Here is a 25,271-nt window from a genome sequence, read left to right on the forward strand (position 1 = left end):
GTTCTAATAATGTTTGAAAATGATTGTATTATTGTTTATTTCCTTGGAATTGTCGCAATTGGTACAGTTTGTACCGCTACAATTAAAACTTTTGTATTCGAGCGCTTATTAAACATCATGCATTGCATGATTTACCCTTAATTCTCTCTTGCCGATTCTGTGGCTCGCAAAGCGTCGGCGAGCTAACGGTGGATTGCCGCAGGCTGCGCGAGTCGGGCGGCGCGGAGGCGTGCGGGCCGGACGACTCGTGGGTGATGGTGCGCGGCGGCGACACGGAGCCCTTCTCGTTCGGCGCCCGGCGCGCGCGCGCCCGCCACGCCGCGCCCGCGCCGCTGCTGCGCCTCGTGCTGCGCCTGGACGGCTGGGCGCCGCCCGACCCCGTGTGCGTCGACCGCGTCGGCGTGTTCTTCCGCCACATCACGCACACGGTAAATGCCAATTCTCCCTATCACACCGGCTGCACTCTTGCGGGACGCAGTTTAACTATAACCAGATCTGCACGCGGGCAGAAAACTGCAGAATAGGAAATCTCACTGAGCACGTTTTCGATTTGTTTTACACATTGACGAAGTTGCTCAATTGTGCCGTTTAGTGTTTAAAAACGTTTAAAACTATCGTTGTCAGAAAACGGGTGCGGAGGCGCGCGTGGTGCTGGAGGTGTCGCTGGAGGGCTCGGCGCGCAAGCTGGTCACCGTGCGCTCGGCGCTGCAGCTGCGCAACCAGCTGCCGCACGCCGTGGAGCTGCGGCTCGACCACGCGCCCGCGCCAGGTGCGCCCACCCCCGCCACCCCCGCCACCCCCACCCTCAGCCGCAAATGCGACTGATTTCTAGCCAATATTAACGATAAATTAAACTGGTCAACTCTGCATAAACCTACTCCTCTGATATAAATGAGCAATTTATTTTATAGATCTCTAGAATTTATATAATTTATATTAGATGTTAAAAACAAATTATCCTGCGGAAATATTTAATCTAAAAATAATCTTATTTATAAAATGTTAGGGAATGTTTTTATTTTGGTAACATTCGCACTTGAGAAATATGGGCCTAACTTCTCATACTCATAATATACGCTAGGTTAATATAGAATGAGTCGCCGGTTGAATAAAAAGAGAAGACAGACACAGAAAAAATAAAAATGCAGAAAGTTTAAATGTATGTGATAGAAGATTAGAAATACATTAATATTCTATAGAATATATGTATGGTTTAGTGTTCAAAAAAGCGGAGACAAATAAGAATATTTCGCATCGCCCTCTGGCGGTCTATTTTATCTTAAAAAATTCCATCAAAGCCAATATGTCCATATTCGGACATATTGGCTGTGTTCTATAGAAATACCTATATAATTATTTTAAACAATGTTTATCTTGCAACTCGCCATTAAATGAAGTGCCATGACTAATGCATAGCGGTGTGGCACCGTAGAGCGTGCGCTCACGAGCATGGCGCACGCGTGGAGCGCGGCGGCGCACGTGCGCACCGCGTGCGCGCGTCTTCAGCGCCGCGCCGCGCTGGCCTGCGCGTCGCCGCTCCGCGTCGCGCTGAACTACCCCATATTTGTCAACTGCGGTGACTCCCACGACCCGGCCGCATTCGCAACTTACCTATTGACTTCAATATTACTGGCAAATTTAAAAGAAAAAGACAAACAATCAATTAAAAAAAAAACCTTATGTTTTCTTTCAAGAAATTGTATAAGAAATATTCGCAGCGACAACTACAATATATTTTTATTTGAACGTTATAAAGTTATATTTCTAAAAGTTTCGATTCCAGGATAGTTGTGGATCAAAACTTCTTCAGAATCATAAATGTAATAGCCATAATACCGTATCGGCATAGTACCTCCTTTCCGAGTAATGTGTAGCAAAAAAACGATTCGATTACATGTTCATAATCACGATGTTCCTGACATGTAGTAGTTTGGTCAATAAGGTAATTTGAACAATATTTGTGTTGTGTATAGGGGTGTCGAATGCGGGTGGGTCTTTAACAGTAGTTGTCATTTCGTCGTAAATAGCTGTCAACAGTTCATCGTCAATGAATAGTTCTGCTTAATTATTGCTTATTGATAGAATATAGATTGTTTAAATTATTTTTCAGTTGATTTAGCTTTTAAAATGATAAGGTTATTAGGATTATGATAAGGAATTTAAGTTAGTTTAAATGTTAGTGTGCCCATGAACTTCCTTGCGCTGAAATATTGAATACTTTCAATTCAATATTTCAGTAACGTATCGCAAATGTTATGAATATCAGAGTTAGTAATGTCGAGTATAAATTAAAAAAAAAAAAAAGTAGCTTCTCGCATTTAGTCATTATGGCGATCACGCGCTTTGCTTTATAATGCACTGTAGCTTCAATTGGCATCGATATTTGAGTCAAGTAGTATCCGGATTAAAGTGGGCGTGTCACGTAATAAGTGATCAGTTAATGGTAACCTCTTAGTATTGGTTGATTACATTTCTGATTGTTTAGATCGGCGTGGGCAGGTAGACGTACGTACTTTATCTCGATTTTCGTAAAGCTTTTGACAGGGTCAATAATGACATATTAATAAGTAAATTAAACGACATATTTCTTTCTTTCTTCTTTCTTTCTAAATTAAGTAAAATGTTTTGCGCCCAAACTGCTGTAGCTGATAGCAAACTATTTAAAAGATCAGAAGCAATTCGTACGTCTTGGTGTGTATGAGTCTGAACACTATCACACGCGCTCCGGTGTCAGTCAAGGCTCTATATTAGGACCTTTTCTTTTTCTGGTAATGACTTACCTTCGGTCCTCAGTAGGGGGTATGATTTTAAATTAGACTTGGAAAAAGTCAGAATCTGATTGCGTTGCTCTCCATAGAGATCTTGATGCTGTTTATAATAGGGGCTTATTTAATCAAATAGAATTCGACACAACTAAATGCTCCATTATGACTTTTGGACGCACGAAACGTCAATTCCATTTTTGTTATAGGTGGCATACTTTTACCGAGATCGACTTACATAAAAGGACCTAGGAGTTAAATTTGACCCTGAACTAACTTTTCACAGTCACATATCCAAACTAGCCACACTATTAAAATTTTATTTGATTCGTTAGTTCGTAGCAAAATGTAATCCAGCGCTTGCATTTGGAATCCATATGAAAGCACCTATGCACTGTTACTTGAAAATTTCTACGGGGACACTAAGGTTTTAATTCACTTGAAACAAGATGAGCTAGTGACCGACTGTTTACTATATTATGTAAAAATTTTGCGGGAAAAATAGATTGTATTGAGCTTCCTAACAAGCTATGCTGCATATATGCGCCTATTAACTACAGTTACTTGCGCCGTCGTAAATTTTTCATTGTCCCATTTTCTCGCACAGTGTCTCGCGCTAGATCCCCGATACCAGGTTCACTGTCTGCTTTAAACAAACTTTCGATGGAGTCTCCTAACTGTGACATATTTGCAGATGACTGGAATAAATTACTACGCCAGTTACTGCAGTTTTCTGAAAGAATGTAACTGACTCCTAAATTTTTGTTTGTTTTTCTTTTTATTTTTGTTAGCATTATTATTAGTGTTTCTCACTTTTCAATTATTGTACCCTAATTTAAAAAAAATACTTATCGTTCGTGTAGTTCATAAATATAATGAGAATAATAATGTAATAGTTAATTAGTGTAAGTGGATTTGTTCGTACTATTTAATTGATAATAAATAGGTGCGGTCCGTGAGATCTTCCCTAAGTAAGTCAGGGCGTGAATTGGAACTGGGTGATCGGCAGGGCCGTGGAGCGGCGGCGCCCGCAGCGTGCAGGTGGGCGCGGGCGAGCGCTGGGCGGCGCCGCTGGTGGCGCGCGCGGGCGCCGTGTGGGTGCGGCCGCTGCTGCGCGCCGCCGCCGCGCCCGCGCCCGCGCTGGCGCCCGCGCCCGTGGCCTGGCGCGCCGCCGCCGCCGAGCGCGCGCTGCTGCACCACGAGTGCCGCGCGCCGCACGACCACGTGTACAGGTGCGCCGCCACCGGCCAGCGTTTCTTTTTACGAGATGACAGAAAGATCGAAATAAATACACAATGCACTTTTATGTTCACACATTTTAACACAATTCTTGACTTAGTCCTCCAGACTCATTTCGGCAAATAGTTTGATTTAATCTCCATCTCAATCCATCTATCTTTTATTTACTGCTCCGTATAGGTTTTGCTGCGTTATAGTGAGAGAGCGATTTCCCCCGGATCGTGGAGAACTTTTGGCGGGACACACGCTGACGCTCGTCCCGGCGCTACGAGTCGAAAATCTTCTACCGTTAGAACTGCAGTACCGGGCGGACCACGTGGTTGGCACGTTAGCGCCGGCCAACACGCAACCATTCCACCAGGTATCATGCTGTTCAATATCTATAAATGTCATTATATAATTTTGAAACATGTGTAACGATTGTGGTTTTCAAATCTCTAAATATTTTTCTTTCAGGTAAACGTGGAAGAGGGAGTTGAACTGTGCGTAAAATTGGAAGGTTTCGGGTGGTCCACTCCTCTGAGCGTGGGCGGTTCTACGAGCTCAGGCTCGTTTTCCGCGCGTTTGAAGTTGCGCGACCAACGCAGCAGAAGACTCTACCTCAATGCGCGAGTCACTGTTAAGAAAACAGACGGAATCAAGGTACAATACTAGCTGTAGATCAAACTGACATTCTTAATACGGCCGTCCTAATGTTTCATATAATGTATCTGAAGGCCAGTTATTTTTCCACTTAGTTTATAAATGTCGTTTTCCTCTAATCTGCTCACAACTATTACAAGGTGTATGTTATGGCAGGTATCGATCTCGGCTGCCTACTGGATCGTGAACCGCACGGGTCTCCCTCTCGTGCTGCGTGCGGAAGGCGGGGCAGAAGCTGCGGGACAGTTTGCGGAGCACGAGGTGGCGCGCATGGTTGCGCCGCTGCCATTTTCCTTTGCTGACGGAGACGGGCCTACCGTTTCGTTGCGACTTGGATCTGGGATTTCTACTACGACGGAGGTACGCACTGCATGTATCTGTGAAATAATTTACAGTTATCAATAGTTTACTTAGTAGTATCAGGATCCATCGTTTTATCAACCATCAACGAGCTTTTTCCCGCGGCTCACGTTATGTTCTATTTTTGATTTGGTAAATTTTAACTAAAGGTTTTTATTAAAAATGTCTTGCTGCTAATAGAAAAATATGAACGTAAGTAACTTAAAAATCAGAAAAATGTCCCCTATTTGATGCCTTTGAAGTTGGAATTTTTAAAATATGTGAAACTATAACTATAAATTGATAAATGAAGGGTTTTATAAACTTTCATCCCCATTTAACCCTCTTAAGGTTGGAATTTTTAAAAATCCTTTCTGCCTACTTTGTAATAACTACCTGTGTGCATAATTTCAGCCCGATCCGTCAAGTGGTTAGAGCTGTACGTTGATAGATTAGACAGTCAGTCACCTTTGCCTTTTATATATATAGATATTTAAATTAGGGAATTCCCAATATCAAGGTAGTGTGCCGACCCGTGTGCTCGGTCGCTTGGGTCCAATGGCACCCAGCGACTCGCTTCATGTGATCTGTTCACCTCGTGGGGGGGTCTACCAACGCTGCGTTTACCGGTGCGAGATCGTCATTCAAGCACCTTGGGACCCACACGTTCGGTTCTATGAGCTATGTGCCCGGCCATTGCCATTTCAACTTCATGATTCGTTAAGCTGTATCGGTAACTCTGGTTCTCTAAATATCTAGAGTTTTGGAGCCATAAGTCAGCACTGGCAACAGCACTGTTTGAAGACTTCGGTCTTCAGGCACTTAGGTATTGAGTACTGGGGACTCGAACGCTGTCCATCTGAGTTGTATTCTGCGTTCTCGAAATGCATCGTTCAGACACACTGAAATGATGGGTCAGGATTTAGTTCGGTGTACTGAGCGTCTGCGCGCGTTGCAGTGGTGCTCGCCCTTCGGGCTGGGCCCGGGCGTGGCCGTGAAGCGGCTGGCGGCGCGGGGCAGCGACGGCGGCGAGCGCGCCTTCGCGGTGGGCGTGGCGGCGCGCGCGGGCCGCGGCCGCTACCGCCGCACCAACATCGTCACGCTCACGCCGCGCTACCAGCTGCACAACAACACGTCGCACTGCCTGCAGTTCGCGCAGCGATGCACCGCCACCACGCTCGTGAGTAGCATTATACCGAGGTCTCTTTGTGTGTCCGGCTGTGTTAGGGACCGCAGATAAATTCATTATTTCTTATGTTTACGTTTGAATCGATCAGTAGAATGGTTCAAAAGGCAGAAGCAGGTACGATTAAATACTCTCGACAGTGTGGAAGGAAACCTATCAATCCGTCCATTAATTACGCCATTGCAACTAAGCTCATGCGGGTGTGTGCCCCAGAACGACCCGGGCGCGCTGGCCACGCACGTGGCGGCGGTGGCGGGCTGCTACCTGCCGTGGCACTGGGCGCGCTGGGAGCGCGAGCTGCTGCTGTGCGTGCGCGTCATGTCGGCCGAGGCGCGCGCGCTCACCGCCTGGTCGGGCGGCTTCCGCATCGACGCCGCCAGGAGCCTGCACGTTGCTTGCAGGTATGATACATTGTGAACGTGCGACGTGTTACAAACGAAATACTGTCGATGGGTGCATAAGTATAGATCATAAGGAAAACTACCCTGTAAAAATATTAAATCAAGAGAAGCATATTTTTTTTCCATACAAACTAGTTCAAAACCTTCTCAGTGTTCACTTGTGACAACCCTACTTGATTTTACTATTGCATGCGATGCTAGGGCTGTATCTGATTTATTTCAGTAAAAAATATGCAACTAAACTATTCGATTTGAAGAGGTGACCATGTGATGAAAGAAAAAGGAGTGAAACTATAATATTTTGCTCGTATTATACTATTATGATCACAAAGTGCACCGACCAGGGAGAGCGGAGGCTCGTACCGCATCCTGCGCGTCGAGGTGGTGCCGCAGGGGGCCACGCTGCTGGTGGTGCTGACGGACGCCAGCGCCGGGCCGCCGCCGCTGCGCATCGACAACTGCGCGCCGGTCGCCATCATGTTCCACCAGGTAACGCCCGCGCACACTCCGCAGGCCGGTTTGCCTCGCTGCATGACCGCACTACACGTTGTGGCGCGCAGGTGGGCTGCCCGGAGGAGAGCGTGGTGGGCGCGGGCGCGCGCGCGCGCTGGGCGCTGCCGGAGCCCGAGGGCGCGGCGGCGCTGGCGCTGCGCGCGCCGGGCGGCCCGCGGCTCACGCTGGCGCTGACCTCGCTGCACGACACGCACACGCTGCTCTACCAGAACTTCATCTACGTGGCCTTCGTGGCCACGGCCAGCGGCGCCGCCTCCCGGTACGCACCGCGGCGAACGCCCGGAACATTAATAACTCTGCTCGAAAATAAATAAAGTTAAACCCAGTAAGCATTCATTATTAAACAGAGAAGGCTCTCCGATCGACACCGCGACACCCGATTCGGACGTTCTAGTCCTTGAAGTCCCGCTTGGATCTACGCGTGTGCAACTCGCGCGCAAGCGATATGGTGACAGGTATGTGCCACATCTAATCCGATCAATCAATTTCAGCTCCATCGCCCATAGCTTAATCAATGTCTCACTTCTGCGGTCGGACCTCTCTTATACGCGAGAGGGATATTAAGCTAAGATGTCTTGTCGAGATTACGGTGTTTCATAAATGTGGTCAACTGAATTGCACTGTTGCATCTGCACTGACACTTTCATCACTTTCTCTGATAACTGACATAAATACCACACCAATAACAAGTATTGTTAATGCTGTCTAGGAATGGTGTAAGTCTAGTCACACCTCCGTTAGGCTGTAAAATGTATGTTCTATGGTCTGGAATTATACTGAACATAATCTATCTATAAGCGACGCGGCACGATACCCACTAATCCGTGCGATCCGAGCAGCCACGGTATCGTACGATGCGGGAGCGGTTGGGTGTGAGGCCGTGATTTTCACTCACAGAAACCCATCCAGAGTATCAATTAAATTTCGAGACACTAGAAACTTTACGGTTGCTTTGCTATAACCTATGTATTGTGCCTTTCCCGACTCCGTTTCCGACCAGTGTGCCCAGCGCGGTGATTATGATCAAACTCTCCCGTTGGGAGAAGTCTTTAGTCCTGCAGTGGACTGCATATCTCATGAAAATCAATAGCCTATCTATTGAAGTTCATGAGATATGCGACCGTTTTTCCGTTTCGTCGTGGGTTCGAAATCAGCTGGGCAATCTCCGGCGTAAATTCACGTGGAACGGAAATAGTTTATTAATTAGCCGGACTAGATCGTTTGCAAAGTTCCAAAGTTGTATTCGGCCGTCAAGGGGTCTGAATGCCGCAGGTCGCAGCTGTGGCGCCGCGGGCCCAGCGAGCAGCTCCTGCACGAGGGCAGCTCCCCGCCGCAGCCCACCGACGCGCTCTGCGACGACTCGGCGCTGTCGCCGCACGCGCTGGTAACTTCCGAACCGCTAAAATCCTATCAATACTCTAAATGCGAAAGTTTGTATAGCAAAATGCGCAAAAGTTACTGATAATGTTACTAATAAGTTTTCAATAATTCTAAAAATGTACCATCTGAGATAGATGTAAATGTTGTATGGTGAGATTTCTACTCTTAGACAGTTATAACTCCGCGATATCTATCTGTTATTTGGAAGCCATTGCCCCGAAATAGTCCATAATATCAATAAATAAGTTTTGTTATCTCTGCTCATATGCCCGAAGAGTGTTTTTCGGTGAAGCTAAATTACTCACTCGTCTAAATGGTGAAGTCTTTTAACAAGAATGGTCCACCATTAGGTGTTGGATATCGAGGAGGCGGCGCCCCGGCCCGGGCGCGCGGCCGCGCTGGTGCTGCGGCGCGCGGACCCGCGGCGCGCCTCCACGCAGGCGTGGCGCCTCGTGCGCGAGGCCCGCGGCGCCGCGCGCATGGCCTGCGCGCACGCCAACCTCTGCGTGCAGCCCGAACACGGCCTGATGGGACTCGCTCCGGGTTAGTTTTTGCGTGATTACCAAATCTTTGATTGAAATAACAACTAACAGGCGTATATAAACGTATGGAGAACTTACTATTATAACGGATGGTCGAATATACCATTCATTCAAGCGGTGAAGATGATTGCCAGCAAAGTCAGGAAAGGCTTGAAAGTTTCATTAATAACTCTTCAGAAAACTCTTGGACCAATCCATGGAGCTCCCATAGTGAACGGACGCTTTCTCTCAGTGCACACTTGCTGGTTAGCTTGGGATCGTCCATAACCAGAATTTGCCTAATTTGAATCAGCGCTGAGCTGCATATAGCGTGCCACCCCATGTGCCAGTAACGCTGTAATACCGCTGTGCGGGCCGCAGGCGGGCGCGTGGTGCTGGGGCTGGCGGGCGCGCGGCGCGGCGCGGTGCCGGCCGAGCAGGCGGTGGCGTGGCACACGCTGCGGCCCGGCTCCGGCCGCCTGGCCGTGACGCTGTGCGCCGACGGGCCCACGCGCCTCGTGCGCATCTGCGACCAGGCCCACCCCGTGAGTGCACTACTATCTTACATTTCATTGAGTTTAGTATAAAACTTAAATTTCACTGCGGTAATGATCTGATTATTAACTTTGCAATTAAAAGAACATTTTTACAGATATGTACTCGCAATTTCTTAGTTAAATCATCAAATTTGTATTTAAATTTGGGGCCAATCAGTAGTAACTAGTAATACATAGGGTGCTAATATTGACCTGCTAAATCCTATAAATATGGCAAAGGTCCTTTTGATTGAAAATAAATGTTCTATGATAAGTTTCTCCTGAAAATGCACGAGACTCCAAAATCTTCACCATAACAGATGAAAAACTCTCTGGTGTTTGATGCTGCGACTGCGCAGGACTACAGGCTGGCCGGCAGCGAGGACGAGGCGGAGGCGGGGGGCGAGGCGGCGCGCGAGTGGGGCGTGCGGCTGGGCCTGGGCGGCGTGTCCGTGTCGCTGGTGGCGCGCTGGCCGCCCGCCGAGCTGCTGTACGCGCACTTCGCGGGCGTGCGCCTGGACGCGGCGCGCGCGCCCCGCTCCGCGCACCTGGCGCTCAGCGTCGACTGCATGCAGTGGGACAACCAGGTCTGCGCACCGCCCACACTCATAGGATGCTTCGTACACAACTAATTATTCATTTCATTTCGTCAAACTTGCTTTGAAATTTGAGCATTATTCTGAGAACCTACTTCGAGATAAATCCAGACAAAATACGGGCGGCGACCGGCCAAAGTTGTATAATTATTATATCTGCCGTGGTTTAGCGACCAAATAAATTACATGGTATTACCGATTCCATTTTCCGATTACCGATTTTAAAATTGGTCACTGTTCAACGAAGAAGAAAAGTCACTGGGTATAAATTTATAAACACAAACACACGTTAAAATATAATGTAAAGTATTCTCTATTTGAAACGTTACCAGTGGCATTTGCCCATAAATTTTATGATCAGCCGTACGCTGAGAAAACGATCAATGATACGCAAGAGTTATGTTCTTTTGATTATTTTTATTTATTTACTTGCATCCATTACCTTAACATAATCGTGAGGCCCTGTCAGGGCGTAGCAATAAGAAACAGTTTGACCCTTAAAATTATTACAAATACACGATTTCTCTCTTGGGATTCTAATTAGTGTTAGTAGAAATTTATATCAGATGTCAGAATAATTAGTTACTATTAAAGATCGTCAAGTTAATAAATCTATTATAATATTAAATAATTGCTTAGTTATTTAATTTTGTTAAAAATTACTGTGATATGTCATGGAAACCAATTGAAAATCAATTTAAATAAGGCGATTATTTAATTTTATAAAACAAAATATTAGTGTACATTTAATATTACAAAATGAATGTCGTGATTTTGAGGTCTATAAACTTAGAAATTCTTGGATATCGTAGGAACATTTTTGAAATAACCATTTTTTGATTTTCCTCTTAAAATCGATGTCATCGTTTTCTTCGCTAATAATATTCGGTAGTTTATTATAAATTATGATAGATCTGTAGACCGGACAAATAGGGTCGCCAGTATGTAAACGGAGGTTACAGTTAATACCTCACTAACCCCAAACGCGGGAGGTTAAAGTACACGAGCCAGCCGCTAGGGGCGATGGGCGGTGGCCCGTGCGCGGGTAGTGACGTGTGCGCCCGCAGCTGGCCAGCGCGCCCAGCCCCGTGCTGCTGCACTGCGCCGCGCGCGCCGGCGCCGCGCCCGCGCTGCACGTGGCGCTGCAGCTGCAGCGCGCGCCGCCGCGCAGCCACCGCGCCGTGTACTTCAGCCACTGCGTCGTGGCGCTGCGCCCGCTCGCCGTGCGCCTCGACGAGAGGTGCGTGCGCGCTCGCCCTGACGAGCACGAGGCGTTCGTTACAATTCTTTAAAGATCCTTCTTGTCTGCCGAGTATTCTCTGGAGTGACAGTGGGCTTGAGATTATTTTTATTCGTAGATTGTAAAGCTTAAAATAGTGGTTTTCCCAACAATTTTGAATACATTCCTGGAAGAAGATAAATCTAAATTCTTCGCATTCTCGAAACCGAGAGTCGCCCCGGGCGCAAATGCATGCAATATGTAAAATTTCTTAATACATTAAAGCACCTTGGGTTCTTAATGCCTATTTTTTTGCCATGCTTGAATCTGCTAAAATTCGCAGCCGCTCGTTTGCATCCGTCACCTTGCGCAGGTTAATCCTGCTGATGTGGTCGTGGGCGGAGGGCGCCGCGGGCGCGGGCGGCGCGGACGCGGACGCCGAGGAGCCGGACGAGGCGGAGTTCGAGACGCGGCGCGTGCTGCACGAGCTCACCGCGCTGCACGCCACCAGATACTACTTCGCGCTCATCAAAATCATACCCAGCCAGGTACCGGGACAAACCTACGGCCGCGCCGGCGAGCGAGCGCCTTGCGAGTATGCGATAAACGCATTCTTTAGAACCGTTACTGGAGATGCGGAGCGGTCGATTCGCTGCTCGGGGTGTGATCCTTTATGGGTTTATATAGATTTATAAGTAGACTGTATGTCTAATAAATAACTGATAATGATATGTAAATGGTATAGTGATGTTGATAAAGAGTACGCGTCGAGTTTTAGCCCGAAAAGCACAGGACTGGTTACGGCTCCGAGGTTTGATTGTAAACTGCTGACGATATAGTGTTCGTTAAACGCAGCGGCCCGAACATTAGTTCAGATGTACCTTTTGATACGATTCATTGTCATCATTATATATAATCCATTACCGGCCCACCAGGGTTTAGACTGCGGTCCACCACGCAAGTAGACTTCACGCGCCTTTGAAACCGTTACGGATGTCTCTCAGGCGAGCGGGCGATGTTTTCCTTGTAGTTAAAGCTGATATTTAATTGCATAAATTGAAAACGCACTTAACTCCAAAAAGTTAGAGCTGCGTGCCGGGGGTCGCACTCGGTCCCCCGAGAGCCCCCCTATCTGCGAAGTGTGTCCGCAGATCCGCCTGTCGATGTTCACGGCCAGCAAGCTGGAGGGCGAGCTGGGCGCGCTGAAGCGGCGCCTGGGCCTCACCTTCATCCGCTTCGAGGACGCGGCCGTGGAGCTGGAGCCCTTCGTGCGCGCGCACGCCTTCGACACGGCCGCCGGCCTGGCGCGCCAGCTGCTGCAGCACTTCAAAGACGTGAGCCGCCCCCGCCTGGCGCAGCGCGCCGCTTGGGGTTTTCCTTAAAAGTTTTAGAATTAAACGTCGACAATGAGTGATTTTTTTGGATCGCGGTCGAGAGTTAAATATATTAGTTGATAAGTCATACTTTACCTCACCTATAATCTCAATAATTTCAGCCTATATATTTAATCGTGGAAAAGTTTTTCTTAGTTGCAATCAGTTAATTACATATAGTAACAATAAGTAACAATATAATATAATAACATTAAGTTGTCTGTCGCCTTAAAAAAAGGAAGTCCTTTCTTTTGAAGCATGTCATGTGTATTGGTAATAAATAACTCACGCTCGCATCATCCCAAAAATTGGAAATTGTACACGTGAATTTTTAAAGATGTGTTTCCATACTCGCTTAAGATCATGACTGGTTTGCAATAAAGTGCACGTAATTTAAGTATTTAATTCCTACGCTCTCTTCGGAACAGGAGTTGAAATGGCAGGCGGCTAAGATTCTGGGCTCGGTGGACTTCCTGGGGAACCCGCTGGGCTTCGTGGCAGACGTGTCGGAGGGCGTGTCGGGCCTGCTGCTAGAGGGCAACGTGGGCGCCCTACTCAAGAACGTCACCCACGGGATTTCTAATTCCGCTGCCAAAGTGACAGGCAAGTTGGTTTTTCACAGATTTTGTGAAGAGTTCCGGCTTTTCTAAACACTATATAATGTTCGTGAACTTCCAGAAACGCTGGGCGACGGGCTGGAGCGCGTGGTGGGCGACGAGGCGCACGAGGAGACCCGGCGCCGCATCCGCTCGGGCGCCGCGGGGGCGCACATCGCCGCCGGCTTCCGCGGCCTCGGCCTCGGGATACTGGGTGAGCGGCTGACGATAGCGCTGAGCTACCGGTGGCGAACCGCGTTGAGCTCGCTCGCTGCAACATTCCTTAATTATGATTATTCTACCTCATTCAATATTCATTCCATTAGAACGTAATTTTAAAGTACCTCTTCTGATGCAGGCGGTATGACGTCGCTAGTGAAGCACAGCTACGAGGGCGCCGCCGCGGAGGGCGTGGCGGGCTTCTTCGCGGGCGTGGGCAAGGGGCTGGTGGGCACGGTGACCAAGCCCGTGATCGGCGTGCTGGACCTGGCGGCGGAGACGGCGGCGGCGCTGCGCGAGACGTCGCGGCGCGCGGGCGCGGCGCCGGAGCGGGCGCGCGCGCCGCGCCTGGCCGCCGCCGCCGCCGCGCCGCTGCCGCGCTACTGCCCCGAGCTGGCGGCCGGCGCGGCGCTGCTGCTGGCGCTGCCGGCGCAGGGCGAGCGCTTCCTGGCCTACCGCACGGTGCGCGGCGCGCCGCACGACATCCGCGCGCTGCTGTCCGACTCCTTCCTGCGCATCGTCACGTGCAAGCACGCCGCGCCGCAGGTCGTCATGGAGACGCACTTGAGGTACCCTCGGGCGCTCGCTCGTGCTCGCCGGCGATGGAACGTATTGATACTCATCCTCGCGGACCTTTGTCCTCAGCAACCTGGTGTCGTGTACGGCGGTGTTCTCCGACGGCGCGTGGTTCGTGGAGCTGGGAGTGCGCGGGGGCGGCGCGGGCGGAGGGGGGAGCCACGCCTCGGGCGGCGGGCCGTCGGGGGAGGCGGTGCGACGGCCGCGCGTCCAGTGCGACAGCGGCGACGTGGCCAGATGGCTGGCGAGACACGCGGCCGCCGCGAGGCAGTTGTATCACGACCGCAAGCATACACTTTTGCCGCACACTGACTTGTAGGACTCGTTATGTCGAAGCTATATAACGATATGCCTTTGTTAAAAAGCGTAAGGATAATTTGTTGCGACGACCCGACGGTGCCTACTTTACAACGAGCCGGCAGTATGTGTGGATGCGCCTCTAAAGTTATAGCTAATTTGATCTTATTAGGATGCAATTAATGTTAGCGATCTTGTGGATGACATAATAGTCTGATCGGTGAAAGTAATAGATTATAAAAGATTGTAATACATACATATCCGTAAAGTATATGTGCGACAAGCTTTCTTGCAATGTTCTGTCTTATCCCGAAATATCACATAGTCACTGAGACCTGGTTTTCCGTCAGTATTTTACTATATTTAGAGGAAAAATATCTTAGCGTAAACCATTCCTGCCAAAATTTGGTTTGTCCATTATATTTTGTAAGAAAACAACGATGTATACGTAAGAGTTCAAAGACAAAGAGTATTAGTTAAATGACTTTTGTAACAGTTAGCAGCTCAAAAGTTTTCATGTTCAGATAAATATAATATTACATTCTATCACAGGAGTCTCCAATAATGCCACACAACTTTTATCCACAAATACGCACAAATATTTCGATGTGTTTATATAGTGAAATATAAATATGTAAACTACGTTCGAAAAATTATGAAATAATGCTTTTTATGAGTGTAAATTGATCGCATTAGATATTGTTTCTTGGAAATCCTGTTGACTGAATAATTTACGTTTTATAATTATTATGAAAAGGGCGAATAATGCTGTATGTATGAAAACGATGTTTAAGTATGTGGATATCGAGGTTAAAAAAATCCTATGTAATATTTTGTAATCATCAAGGTTAAGAGATAATCTCATAGAGGAGGTAGCCTAGTTATAGATAACACTGTTTCTCCTTTTGCGTAATTTCAATAAAATATATGCCAATCCATTCTTTAATTAGAACGTATATAAACTTTTTCTGAAGAAGCGGACTACCTAGTGTGTTGATATATGATAAGGGATAATACTTCTTTTGTAATATGCTGTACCAAACAATTATATTTATTGCCTTGATTACTATCAAAAGTTGACCTAATTTGTTTGATTTGTTGAGTGAAAAGGCAGATGCATCGTAATCATATCGAGCATTTACCGTCGTATTAGCGTAACCGACCAATAAAATATATTCCAAAAGAAACCTTATTGAAAAAATATACAAATAAACCTCCGATTCTAACACTTTTTATTTGACGGATACGCTATTTCGACTGTAAAGGCTCGAAATATTGTGTTTTGTGCAGATATTATATATTATATGGTGTGGAGTGCGTTGTATTTTAGATGTAGTGAAATGCATAAGGCTGTGCTATCGCGTAGTGTGCAGTCAGAATAAAAGTCTAATTAGATCTGCCCTAATGTTGCTTATGCATCTACCTATCCTAGCACGATATATTATGCGCGCGGTGAAAACATATCCAGATACTGGCGACTTGGATGTTGGCCTAGCTGTAAGATTTCACGCTAAGTATCCTGAAATTCGTCATAAAAACCATCTCTTAATTCAAACACTTTGCTTTAAATGACTTTTTTACTGACAGTACTAAACGCAGGTATTGTTATATTTGTAAGAGATAAATTACTATGATATATGTATATATAATTAAAACTTTGAATGCCTTTACAGCTGCAATAACTGAGACCTCTTAAAAAAATACCAAAGTACACAGAACAACCTCTACATATTTCTTTGAGTTACTTAAAAGTGTTGCACTGTAAAGGTCAGCTCAGACCGAGCGATAAACTGCATGGACATGGTCTAGAACTGTCCAACGCATAATTGAGTACCTATGATTTGTATCCAATTTAAATAGTTATTTTGATATACAATTGATTGTTAATTGAAGGTTAATAAGTTTTCCTTTTGCGACAGTGCGTCATATACAACTGTCATATTATATGACGGTAGTTAACCTTATAAATACATCTGATAAGTATCTTTATTAATTATATCTTTGGGAAGCGCCGGAAATTTTTCACTTTTAGGTCAGGGCTTGCACTACTAATTTATTCAACTATAGTTGATCATTTTGATCAGTTTTTCAAAAGTCAAAAAAATAGTTGTATGCGTTCCTTTCAGTCTGCAAGGAAATCTGCAGTTTTAAATATTCTTAGTTGGAAAGGATCACAATTACATTATATTATTGTTTCATTATTATTTTAGTTAGATAAGCTGGGACCTGTTCATATAACTTAAGTACTTATTTGTTTTAAAAATAACTTAGTACTTATTTATTTATCTTAAAAAGTTAGTAGGCAGTAAGACTGAAAGACTGATATAACTTGTTGCAAACGGAACCGGCTATCAGGTAACGATATATCTACAAGTCATTCATTATATTATATTATGGCTTATGATATCTTAAACATTGCAAATCTTTTATAAAAATTAAGAAGCATATAAAAATACCGTCATTGATTGTTTTTTTTAATTATGGTACAATATCTTACTGCAAATTTTACTGTATAAATTTTTCCTGACTTCATTTGAATATGATATAAAGTGCTGGAGCCTCACTGATTCTTTTACATTCTAGTCGTACGACATTTGTGAGGTAAAAATTGACCGCTCCTGTGTAAAGAGGTATTAAATGGTATTAACGTTAAAATGCATTTCGAGCCCAGTTAAGATTTCCAAACAATAGAACATTGGGGTGGGGCGGGGTATAATATTTCAAAACTTCGCCGATATTTTATGAAAACCTCTGTAATAAATATCTAAGCATTAACTTTCTTATTTAATTATTAGCATTGTGATAAGTAGATAGCCTAATTTAATGACCCAAAGCAATTGTCAATAATTAATATAAAAATAAGTTATAACTGTAAATTGACTAATTCAATAAACTGTTAACACCAAGTGAACGTACCTAAGTTTCCCCCTAATAAATTTATATGAGAATTATATTTTTTTTTATTTTTAGTACTTTAAATTACTGTTCTACATTTTCACGCCTATCGACGTCTACTAGCAAGCTTTAACCAACCAGGTTATGTGTCGTCATCATCATATCAACTTAAAGACGGCCACAACTTGCGAATAAAAAACTATATTGTCAGTTAGGAGAAAAAACGATTAAGAGAGACATGAGAGTATAAGCTGTAAGATCCATCAGGCTGTGACATCTAGCACCGTGAACAAAAACATACATTTAGAATAAATTAAAAAAAATACTTAAATTATATATAAGAGATAGAGTAGGTAGAGAAAAATAGATCGAAACTGCAACGTTTCCTACTAGATGACGCTACAGTCGCTATAAGACTGATATGAAAAGGCGTATACTTATTTCGGCATCGACGGTAAGCCGTAGCTTATTTGGAGAAAGCGCTCATGCCGCGATTGCCAGAGAGTCGCAGGTTCAAATCCTGTCGATTATTTTTATATGCTTTTTAAATTTATAAAATATCAAATCAAAAATCTGCAGATAGCAGATTGGCTTTAGTACTTAATGCTATCCTTTTCTACTCTTTCCCATAAATAAGGATAGTACTGTTATCAAACTGATATAATATGTATATTCTGTATAACATTGACCTTCGAGCGGGAATTAACATAAAGCGGATACAAATTATCGAAGTCGAGCCAGATTTTTATAAGGACTTGACGAAGTTACGTCAACGACTTCTTTTCAATAGTTTGCAAAGATTAGTGCATTTACCAGTCAGACACATATGTCGCAAACAAAAATTTGTGCGCTTTTATTTAAAAAAAAAACCGAACTAGCTTTGATGAATACTATATAGTAAATACCTAACTAGCCACTAGAATTCAATACCTTCCGTAGAAAATATGTAGGTATAACAATAACTGATAACAAAATCATATTATAAATAAACAAGTTATTTACAACCATTAAAACTGCTCATCTGTGTTCATTCAGTTGAGCAGTGTCGTGGACGAGTGTGCACGGCCGCGCGCTTGTCGACTCTGAGGTCATTATTCGCCGACACACTGTTTGAGGGTCATACGCGGCTCACCATTCCGAATCTGCCTCAACTACAGCACATATTACATAACGTCGGCAAGTATTTCTTTAACAGCAACCTACATATGAGAATGTGTTACTTAGCAAAGTTCAATGATACTGACCTATGCTTTTTATCTTCTTAGATAATTTAATTTTTACTCAAGAACACTTTAAACGCACTTTCCACTTTGATTATGTACCGTTTAAGTTGTATTTTACTTAATGTTTTCGTGTATTATATTATATACCTAGATTGTGCAACGTTGGGTGAAAACGATACAATAAAGTGGGTACAAAAGGGAAAAACTTTAAAAAATATATCTTTTAATCGGAATCTGTTTCATTAGAACTATATGTACTTGCTAAACTTGGTGTATATCTTCAATGATAAGACTGAAAGAATTTGAGGCAACTTGTTTGGTAAACAATATTTAAATAAGATATTTGCTTTCAGCGTCAGCATGGCAGCCTCGGTGGATTACTCTAAGGTGCCGTTCAATGAGAAGCCGCTGTACACCCCGCCATTGGAGGAAATAGTTGACGGTACCTACTTCATTTGTTTTGGATTTTTTGGATAAGCACGAACAGTAGTGTAGTTTAAAGTAACTAAACCTACAGTAAATAACGCAACAAAATAATAACTGTTGCCAGCAACTTCAAAGCCAAAGTCAAATATTTCTTTATTCAAATAGGCACATAGATGGCACTTTTGATGCGTTATTATATACAAAATGTGTACATAGCAGTGAGTAGTGATGGCGATAACTACAATCGTAAACTTAAAACTAAAGCTACGAGGGTTCCGATCGCGCCCTGGTCTAAGAAGAAGCCAACAACAAACTTAGCCGGGTGTTCTTTTTGTTATCACCATCTCACATTGTCATTAGAAAATATTTAAGAAGCAACGTAGTTAGAGCAATTGTTTACACCCAAGCTTTTTTTATCGTTTACGTAATCCTTTATACTATAATATGACTTTTCTATAAGCTTTCGCTTAATACAAACTTTGAACTGCTTTAGTGACATCCCCAAGATATCAACCGGTAATTTATTGTAAAATTGTATACAATTTCCTTTAAATGAATTGCTTATTTTGTGTAGTCTAGTGTACTGCACTGCAAGTTTATTTTTTCCTCTAATGTCCAAATTATTGCAGTCACATTTTCTTTTAATTTTTGATACATTTTTGTGAACATACATTAAACTCTTCTGCATTTATATGGGTTTAAACAAAAATCCGCGGCAACTGTTTAATTTTCTGGGATATATACGTAGTGGTATATGTGTATATGTCTGCCTTTCGGTTGAAAGGTAAGTATTTAAGTGCAATTTTTCTTGAAGATCGGTTTTGTGGTTAACTTTTGGGTAAAAAAGATTTTAACCCCATGGGAACTGCTGCTGGACAAATGGGTTGTTGATCGCAGCAGATAGAAGGATCTAGTAGCACTGAGAATGCTGCTGCTATAGTCTATACTCTACCACACTGGCCAAGGCCAAGTGCGGATTGGTGGACTCCACACACCTTTTAGATCTAGCTTCTAACTCGACTCGATAACCTATTTAAATGAAGAAATATTTAAAATTGACTTGAGTATGACAAGCGTCGGTTCCGGTCATGATCGGAGATACCTGATAATAGTTACTACAGAGTAGGAGCTAGTTACCTAAAACTAAATCTCTGTGAAGCATAGGAGTCCTGTGCAATTAAGAAAGCTGGTGTTGATGAACTTAGCGACGATTTTTTTTACCAGCTTCTTAATTTTCCAGTTTTGTCTCGGCGTCTCCCCGCCACCTTCGAGCACGTGGAGGTGTCTGCGGAGGATTGCCCGGACCTCACTCAGCAACCCTTCAACCTCAGTGCACCAGGTATGCCAATTCCTAATATTTTTCGTATAAATTAAAAAACCGAGTTTATATCTATTTCATCTGTCAAGTGTCAGTTACAGCCCCGTAAACTTTACATTTTATCTAGAATTACTTAAACCACTGCGCATCCAACCAAGGTTTAGTGAAAACGAACATAAAAGGCGTTTCATAAGGTTCATTTTAATTTGACGATACGGTTTAATAAAAACGACTGCTTATAACCAGTAGCCTCAGTGCAAATCTTGCACTGAGGCTACTGGTTATTATGAATGTAGTCGAACTAAAATACACATAAATATAATTTTAATAATAAATATAAATATAATTTTTAAGAATAATTTTTTCTTCACCTACATTTTTTAACGCTAATGCTGTTCATATTCGATTTCAGTTCAACCAGATCAATTTTAAATTCATCTAAAATAGTTAATAGATAAAAATCCGTTTACACGCAAGTAAATACGTACAAAGCGATAAGGTTGCCTTTGTATTCTGTTTCTATCTTTGTTTTTTTTCATTCTTTTTTTTTGCACTGTGGAAATAAAGATAATAAATAAAATAAACCATTATTTGCATTATTGCTGTTTAAATCAGAGGAGATTACAAGTTAATATTGAAGCAAACAGTAGTTGTTTACCGAGAGTGCGATAACGTGGAGTGAGTTCTTATCAGGCCACTTATTTGATATAACACTCAATTTTGCAGCGGAGTGCGCTGGGGTATTTAGTCGTAAGTCCCCGGTTCGATTCGCGGTTACAGTCATATTGGGTAATTTATGATTTAATAATTGGCTTAGGCCTTCATTACCGTTACTAGGTTACTAACCACCCCACTGGCGAAGAAGTACCACTAAATACCGTGGTAACCTCTATAAGATTCGTTCGTAGAAAGTTGAAAAGAGTAACTACTGGTTAAATAATTTGCCATTTTCTTTTTTGATTCGCGTGCTTCTATGTAATATACTTACTTACTAGGTGAAATCATAGTTGAGGTGAGAGTATAATAAGGTGGCTTTACGGTGCATACTGATCTATTTAAGACAACAGTAGGAAGGTATAATTTAAAATATCTAAACTAGCTGTTGCGTAATTCGTCCGCGTTTTTTACGACTTTTACAAATTCCGTGGTCCGGTTTTTAAACATTCCGTAGGAAGCGTTTGTATCCTGTGATAAAAAGTAGCCTATGTTACCTACTCTCCTTCCTTTTAACTAAATCTATGCCAGATATCAAGTTCATCGGTTGTTGTTAGGGCGTGAAGGAAGGACAAACAAACGAACACACTTTCGCAGTTATAATATTAGTAAAGATTTCTCCGACTTACCTACATCGTGTTAAACTTCGAATTTATCAATTCAATTCAAATTCAAATTTAGTGTGAAGACATTTTATTTTTCATACTCTGAGCATATACAAGAAGTCAAAGACGAGCGTTTGACACATAGTTATCGATTGGTACCCACGAGAATCTAAGCGTAGACGAGGCCGACCATTAAGAAGGTGGTCCGATGATATACTTAACACAGATAGCAGGAAAAACATGGGCAAGAGCAGCTATGTACAGAAAGTCCTGGCTACTCATGATACATGACAATTATTGAATCAAACATAGTTTTAAGTAAAATAAAAAATTTATTTAATTATGTAAATTTAGAAAACCATTTAAAATTGTGTGTAAAACGTTGTAAGGAACAATAAAGTTACTATGGTTATTATACTCTGAGCAGACCATTCATTTGACATCCATTCCACGGGGAGCATGAAAATGATTGTTCCGCCATGTTGGATTAACAACGACGTCACCTAGCTGCGCGCAGTGGTGATCGTGCGCTAACTCGCAGGGCTGGCGGGCGACGCCAAGCTGGTGGAGCTGGGCGGGCCGCCGTACCTGTTGCCGCGCGTGCGGCGCGACCGGCTCTACGACCTGGCCGCGCTGCTGCGCCACCTGCGCCGCGACCCCGCGCTGCTGGCCGGCGCGGGCGCGGGCCCGTGGCCGCACGCCGGCGTCAACTGCGAGGTGAGTCCGGGGAACCTTGAGCATTGCTGAGTACCGACCCGACGGGTGAGGTCGCAGATGTATTTACAGGCGCATCAGACTTAATACGTACACGTCAAGTTGATAGACGCAGGGCGGCCGGTTGCTGGACGTTTTCCTCGCATGAACTACTCAGTGTTGCTCGGTTTATAAGCGATGGTTCTCCACTTACCGTTAGTCGGGTCATGTGCTTGGTCCGCCAATTATTACTATTTAAAAAAAATATTACGAAGAAAGTGCACTCAGAAGGTTCCGTACATTGTGAGATTGTAAAATCAGCAAATCGGTAGGTACTTTTTAAATTCCATCACTTGTGCCAAGTAAACTGAACATTAAATAATTTAAAGTTTAATTTTTAGACCTTAAAATTTTCATATTCAAGAAGATCCTGCCGCGGTGATCAGATTTAAGGAATCTCAATTTTGCTTTATAAAATCTTCACAATTCCTTTTGAAGGGGCCACGATATGTTTGCTTAATCTGAGCAACCTGTTCAATGAATCTGAAATTAGTGCATATTTTGGACTGTTCTTCCTCCGAATATTATCGACGTTCTCAGTTCTCCCTATTTGAAAAAGCGCTCATAAATATTCATATATCTTCAGGGCATAATCAACTTGTACGTGAACGAGGGCCAGGTGACCCAGGGCTCGCGCATCGTGACCGTGGAGCCGGTGGGCGCGCCCAAGGGCAGCGGGGGCTACCTGCAGCGACAGCTGCCCAGCAACGAGACCCGGACTGCGCTGCTCGGGAACTACCTGCTCTCCGAGGGCAAGCCTGGCAAGGTTTGAGCATTTAGCAACGATTGCCCATTTACCATCTTGTCACATGCTAATTCAAAATATACTTCTTGTTTCTTATTGCAGGTTATTAAAGTAGTTGCGAAAAAGAGGATTGGCGAATCGAACTTCATCACTGCCATCAGGGAGGCCCTTAAAGAGCATTACGGTGATAAAGTAGTCGGTAAATATACCCAACTTTATACCAAAATAAAACATAGTAGAAATAAAAAGAAACCTAATATCAACAAAGCTTTACTCTTATAGAATAGCGTTCTTTAACATGTATCGTTACTGACTTTAGGTTTGATCACATTGATTGCTTCTTATTCAAGATCGAAGATGTAAGAAGTATTCTTCGCTAGTTCTGGGTATTTTATTAGTATGTGGCGATTGCGTTGAACGAAACGTTGATTTCCGAACGAAGCAGTCGTCACTTTTTGAACGTCAACATTGTAGATTGTTGCAATTAAGTTAATCTTTACACCCAACCAGTAAAGTAAGTATTCCATGAATCCCCTCTGATACGAAATTTCAACCTAGACTGTTGAGTAAGTGACTGCTGCGTCGCTTCGTTCGGAAATCAACGTTTCGTTCGACGCAGTCGCCGCAAGGAGGTAATGCAACAGTTGTAGCGTGTGTCTGTTGCGGCGCGCAGGGCTGGGCGGCGCGTTCGTGCTCCGCGCGGGGCGCGTCAAGCACCACGTGATGCCGGACTTCAGCGCGACGCCCGTGCGCACGGACGCGGAGGTGGACGCGTGGCTGCACTACTTCGACATGCGCGCGCCCATCACGCACGTGGGCACGCTCGTCAGCGGCGACCTGGTAACTAGCGCCGCGCCCCGGTGTGGCACGCATGGCACTGGCGCCTTACTTAGCCACATGTTTATTAAACGAATAGCTGACAGCGACGACGTGACGTTTTCCCTACGCACGTAAAGTTGAACTACAGCGAGTTACAGCCTTGCTCTTCGTCGTCTTTCTTCTATTGAAATGCCTATATATCGTTTTGGGCCTGCTTGAAATCGTAATATTTATTGTAAGGTAATATTTATCAATGACCTGGTACTGTTGTATGTCAGCAACATGGTACCGCCGGTTGAAATCTGGGGAGTAGTTTCGTCACTCGTTATTCGTTTGAAAACTACTCATTCCCATACTCGGATAATTTTAGAAGATGAATTCTTATGCAACGTTTAATAGTACAAGGGTGCAGCGGCACTAACTCTGCCCTCCGCTCAGGGCCTGGACCTGCGCGTGCAGCACTTCCACGGGTTCAGCCAGCACGGCGACGGCGGCCACTACCACTACGACACCACGCCCGGCGAGGTGCACTACGAGGGCTACTTCGCGCTGGCCGACTCCGTCGTGCGCGTCGACGCGCCCGCAGAGACGCACGCCGTCGGCCGGGACTGACGCACGCACGCACCAGCCTTACGGGAAAAACACTTTACGAGCCTAAAAATGTACAGTGTAATAAAAACAATATATATATTTATTTATATACAGGGTTAAATAAAAGTACCAGAAAGCTCACAGCCTGTAGTTGTTTACTAAAGAATTGTGGAACAAAAGGTTCTATTATACTAACAACTTTTGTTCTATAATTTTTTTAACTATATAGTTTGTGATATATTAAACATTGAATACATAGGTACTACTTGTTTTTACTGTGATGTAAACCACCAACAGCGCGGGAACCACGACTCTATCGCGCGGTCGCTGAATCGCTCGCTAATGTGGCAGAAATAAGTATATTTAATTGCAAGTACCATTCTGTATACTTATAACTATTTTTATAAATAGTGATCGTTAATTCCTTACTTGGACCTTTTCATTATTTTCAATGAAATTGTTGTACAGAAGCATCCACAAGACTGCGACACGGATTCAATCTAGAAAAAAAATCTCGGGCCTCACTAGTTTAAGAAACCGTTATTTTAACTAGTTGTGTTGCATTTAAGTTTTGCTATTCTATTCCATCCCAAAAATGTGGGTTCGAATAACGCCGGTGCCATGAGACTTAAAGCAGTTAGGGTGCCATGAGACTTAAAGCAGTTAGAATGGTGTTTTAGTTGTAAGCTGTTGACATCAAATCGTTGGTCGTGGTCGTTTTACGGCAATTCAATAGCAAATTCACCTGAGAAATAAATTCAGATCTTAAGGAAACTATAACAGCCTT

At 44.1% G+C, this 25,271-nt stretch overlaps 2 protein-coding genes across 3 annotated transcripts in view; both read left to right on the forward strand.

The window, feature by feature from the left end:
- The window catches only part of LOC120624324 (vacuolar protein sorting-associated protein 13D), a 52,502-nt gene extending 35,156 nt beyond the window's left edge, over nucleotides 1-17,346 (forward strand). The window contains exons 48-69 of the mRNA XM_039890788.1: nucleotides 203-428; nucleotides 625-769; nucleotides 3,772-3,994; nucleotides 4,182-4,362; nucleotides 4,458-4,643; nucleotides 4,800-5,003; nucleotides 5,941-6,162; nucleotides 6,382-6,569; nucleotides 6,914-7,058; nucleotides 7,130-7,341; nucleotides 7,430-7,537; nucleotides 8,355-8,466; nucleotides 8,813-9,005; nucleotides 9,365-9,528; nucleotides 9,879-10,106; nucleotides 11,183-11,355; nucleotides 11,708-11,882; nucleotides 12,486-12,668; nucleotides 13,136-13,310; nucleotides 13,386-13,517; nucleotides 13,662-14,091; nucleotides 14,168-17,346. Of these exons, the coding sequence (XP_039746722.1) occupies nucleotides 203-428; nucleotides 625-769; nucleotides 3,772-3,994; nucleotides 4,182-4,362; nucleotides 4,458-4,643; nucleotides 4,800-5,003; nucleotides 5,941-6,162; nucleotides 6,382-6,569; nucleotides 6,914-7,058; nucleotides 7,130-7,341; nucleotides 7,430-7,537; nucleotides 8,355-8,466; nucleotides 8,813-9,005; nucleotides 9,365-9,528; nucleotides 9,879-10,106; nucleotides 11,183-11,355; nucleotides 11,708-11,882; nucleotides 12,486-12,668; nucleotides 13,136-13,310; nucleotides 13,386-13,517; nucleotides 13,662-14,091; nucleotides 14,168-14,417 (4,255 nt within the window). The 3' untranslated portion in view covers nucleotides 14,418-17,346. The remainder of the gene's footprint in view (nucleotides 1-202; nucleotides 429-624; nucleotides 770-3,771; nucleotides 3,995-4,181; nucleotides 4,363-4,457; nucleotides 4,644-4,799; nucleotides 5,004-5,940; nucleotides 6,163-6,381; nucleotides 6,570-6,913; nucleotides 7,059-7,129; nucleotides 7,342-7,429; nucleotides 7,538-8,354; nucleotides 8,467-8,812; nucleotides 9,006-9,364; nucleotides 9,529-9,878; nucleotides 10,107-11,182; nucleotides 11,356-11,707; nucleotides 11,883-12,485; nucleotides 12,669-13,135; nucleotides 13,311-13,385; nucleotides 13,518-13,661; nucleotides 14,092-14,167) is intronic.
- Nucleotides 17,347-18,314: 968 nt separating this feature from the next.
- On the forward strand, nucleotides 18,315-25,072 carry LOC120624196 (ester hydrolase C11orf54 homolog). 2 transcript variants are annotated; one of them, XM_039890587.1, is made up of 8 exons: nucleotides 18,315-18,466; nucleotides 18,867-18,955; nucleotides 20,180-20,278; nucleotides 22,118-22,293; nucleotides 22,916-23,095; nucleotides 23,177-23,273; nucleotides 23,748-23,914; nucleotides 24,332-25,072. In XM_039890587.1, the coding sequence occupies exons 2-8, from the start codon at nucleotides 18,874-18,876 to the stop codon at nucleotides 24,503-24,505; spliced, it is 975 nt and encodes a 324-aa protein (XP_039746521.1). In that variant the 5' UTR covers nucleotides 18,315-18,466; nucleotides 18,867-18,873; the 3' UTR covers nucleotides 24,506-25,072. The 2 variants fall into 2 exon arrangements, with proteins under 2 accessions (XP_039746521.1, XP_039746520.1); XM_039890586.1 differs by lacking the exon at nucleotides 18,315-18,466 and adding an exon at nucleotides 18,577-18,698.
- Nucleotides 25,073-25,271: the final 199 nt, after the last annotated feature.

This window comes from Pararge aegeria, chromosome 6 (assembly GCF_905163445.1).
Source record: "Pararge aegeria chromosome 6, ilParAegt1.1, whole genome shotgun sequence".
NCBI lineage: Eukaryota > Metazoa > Arthropoda > Insecta > Lepidoptera > Nymphalidae > Pararge > Pararge aegeria.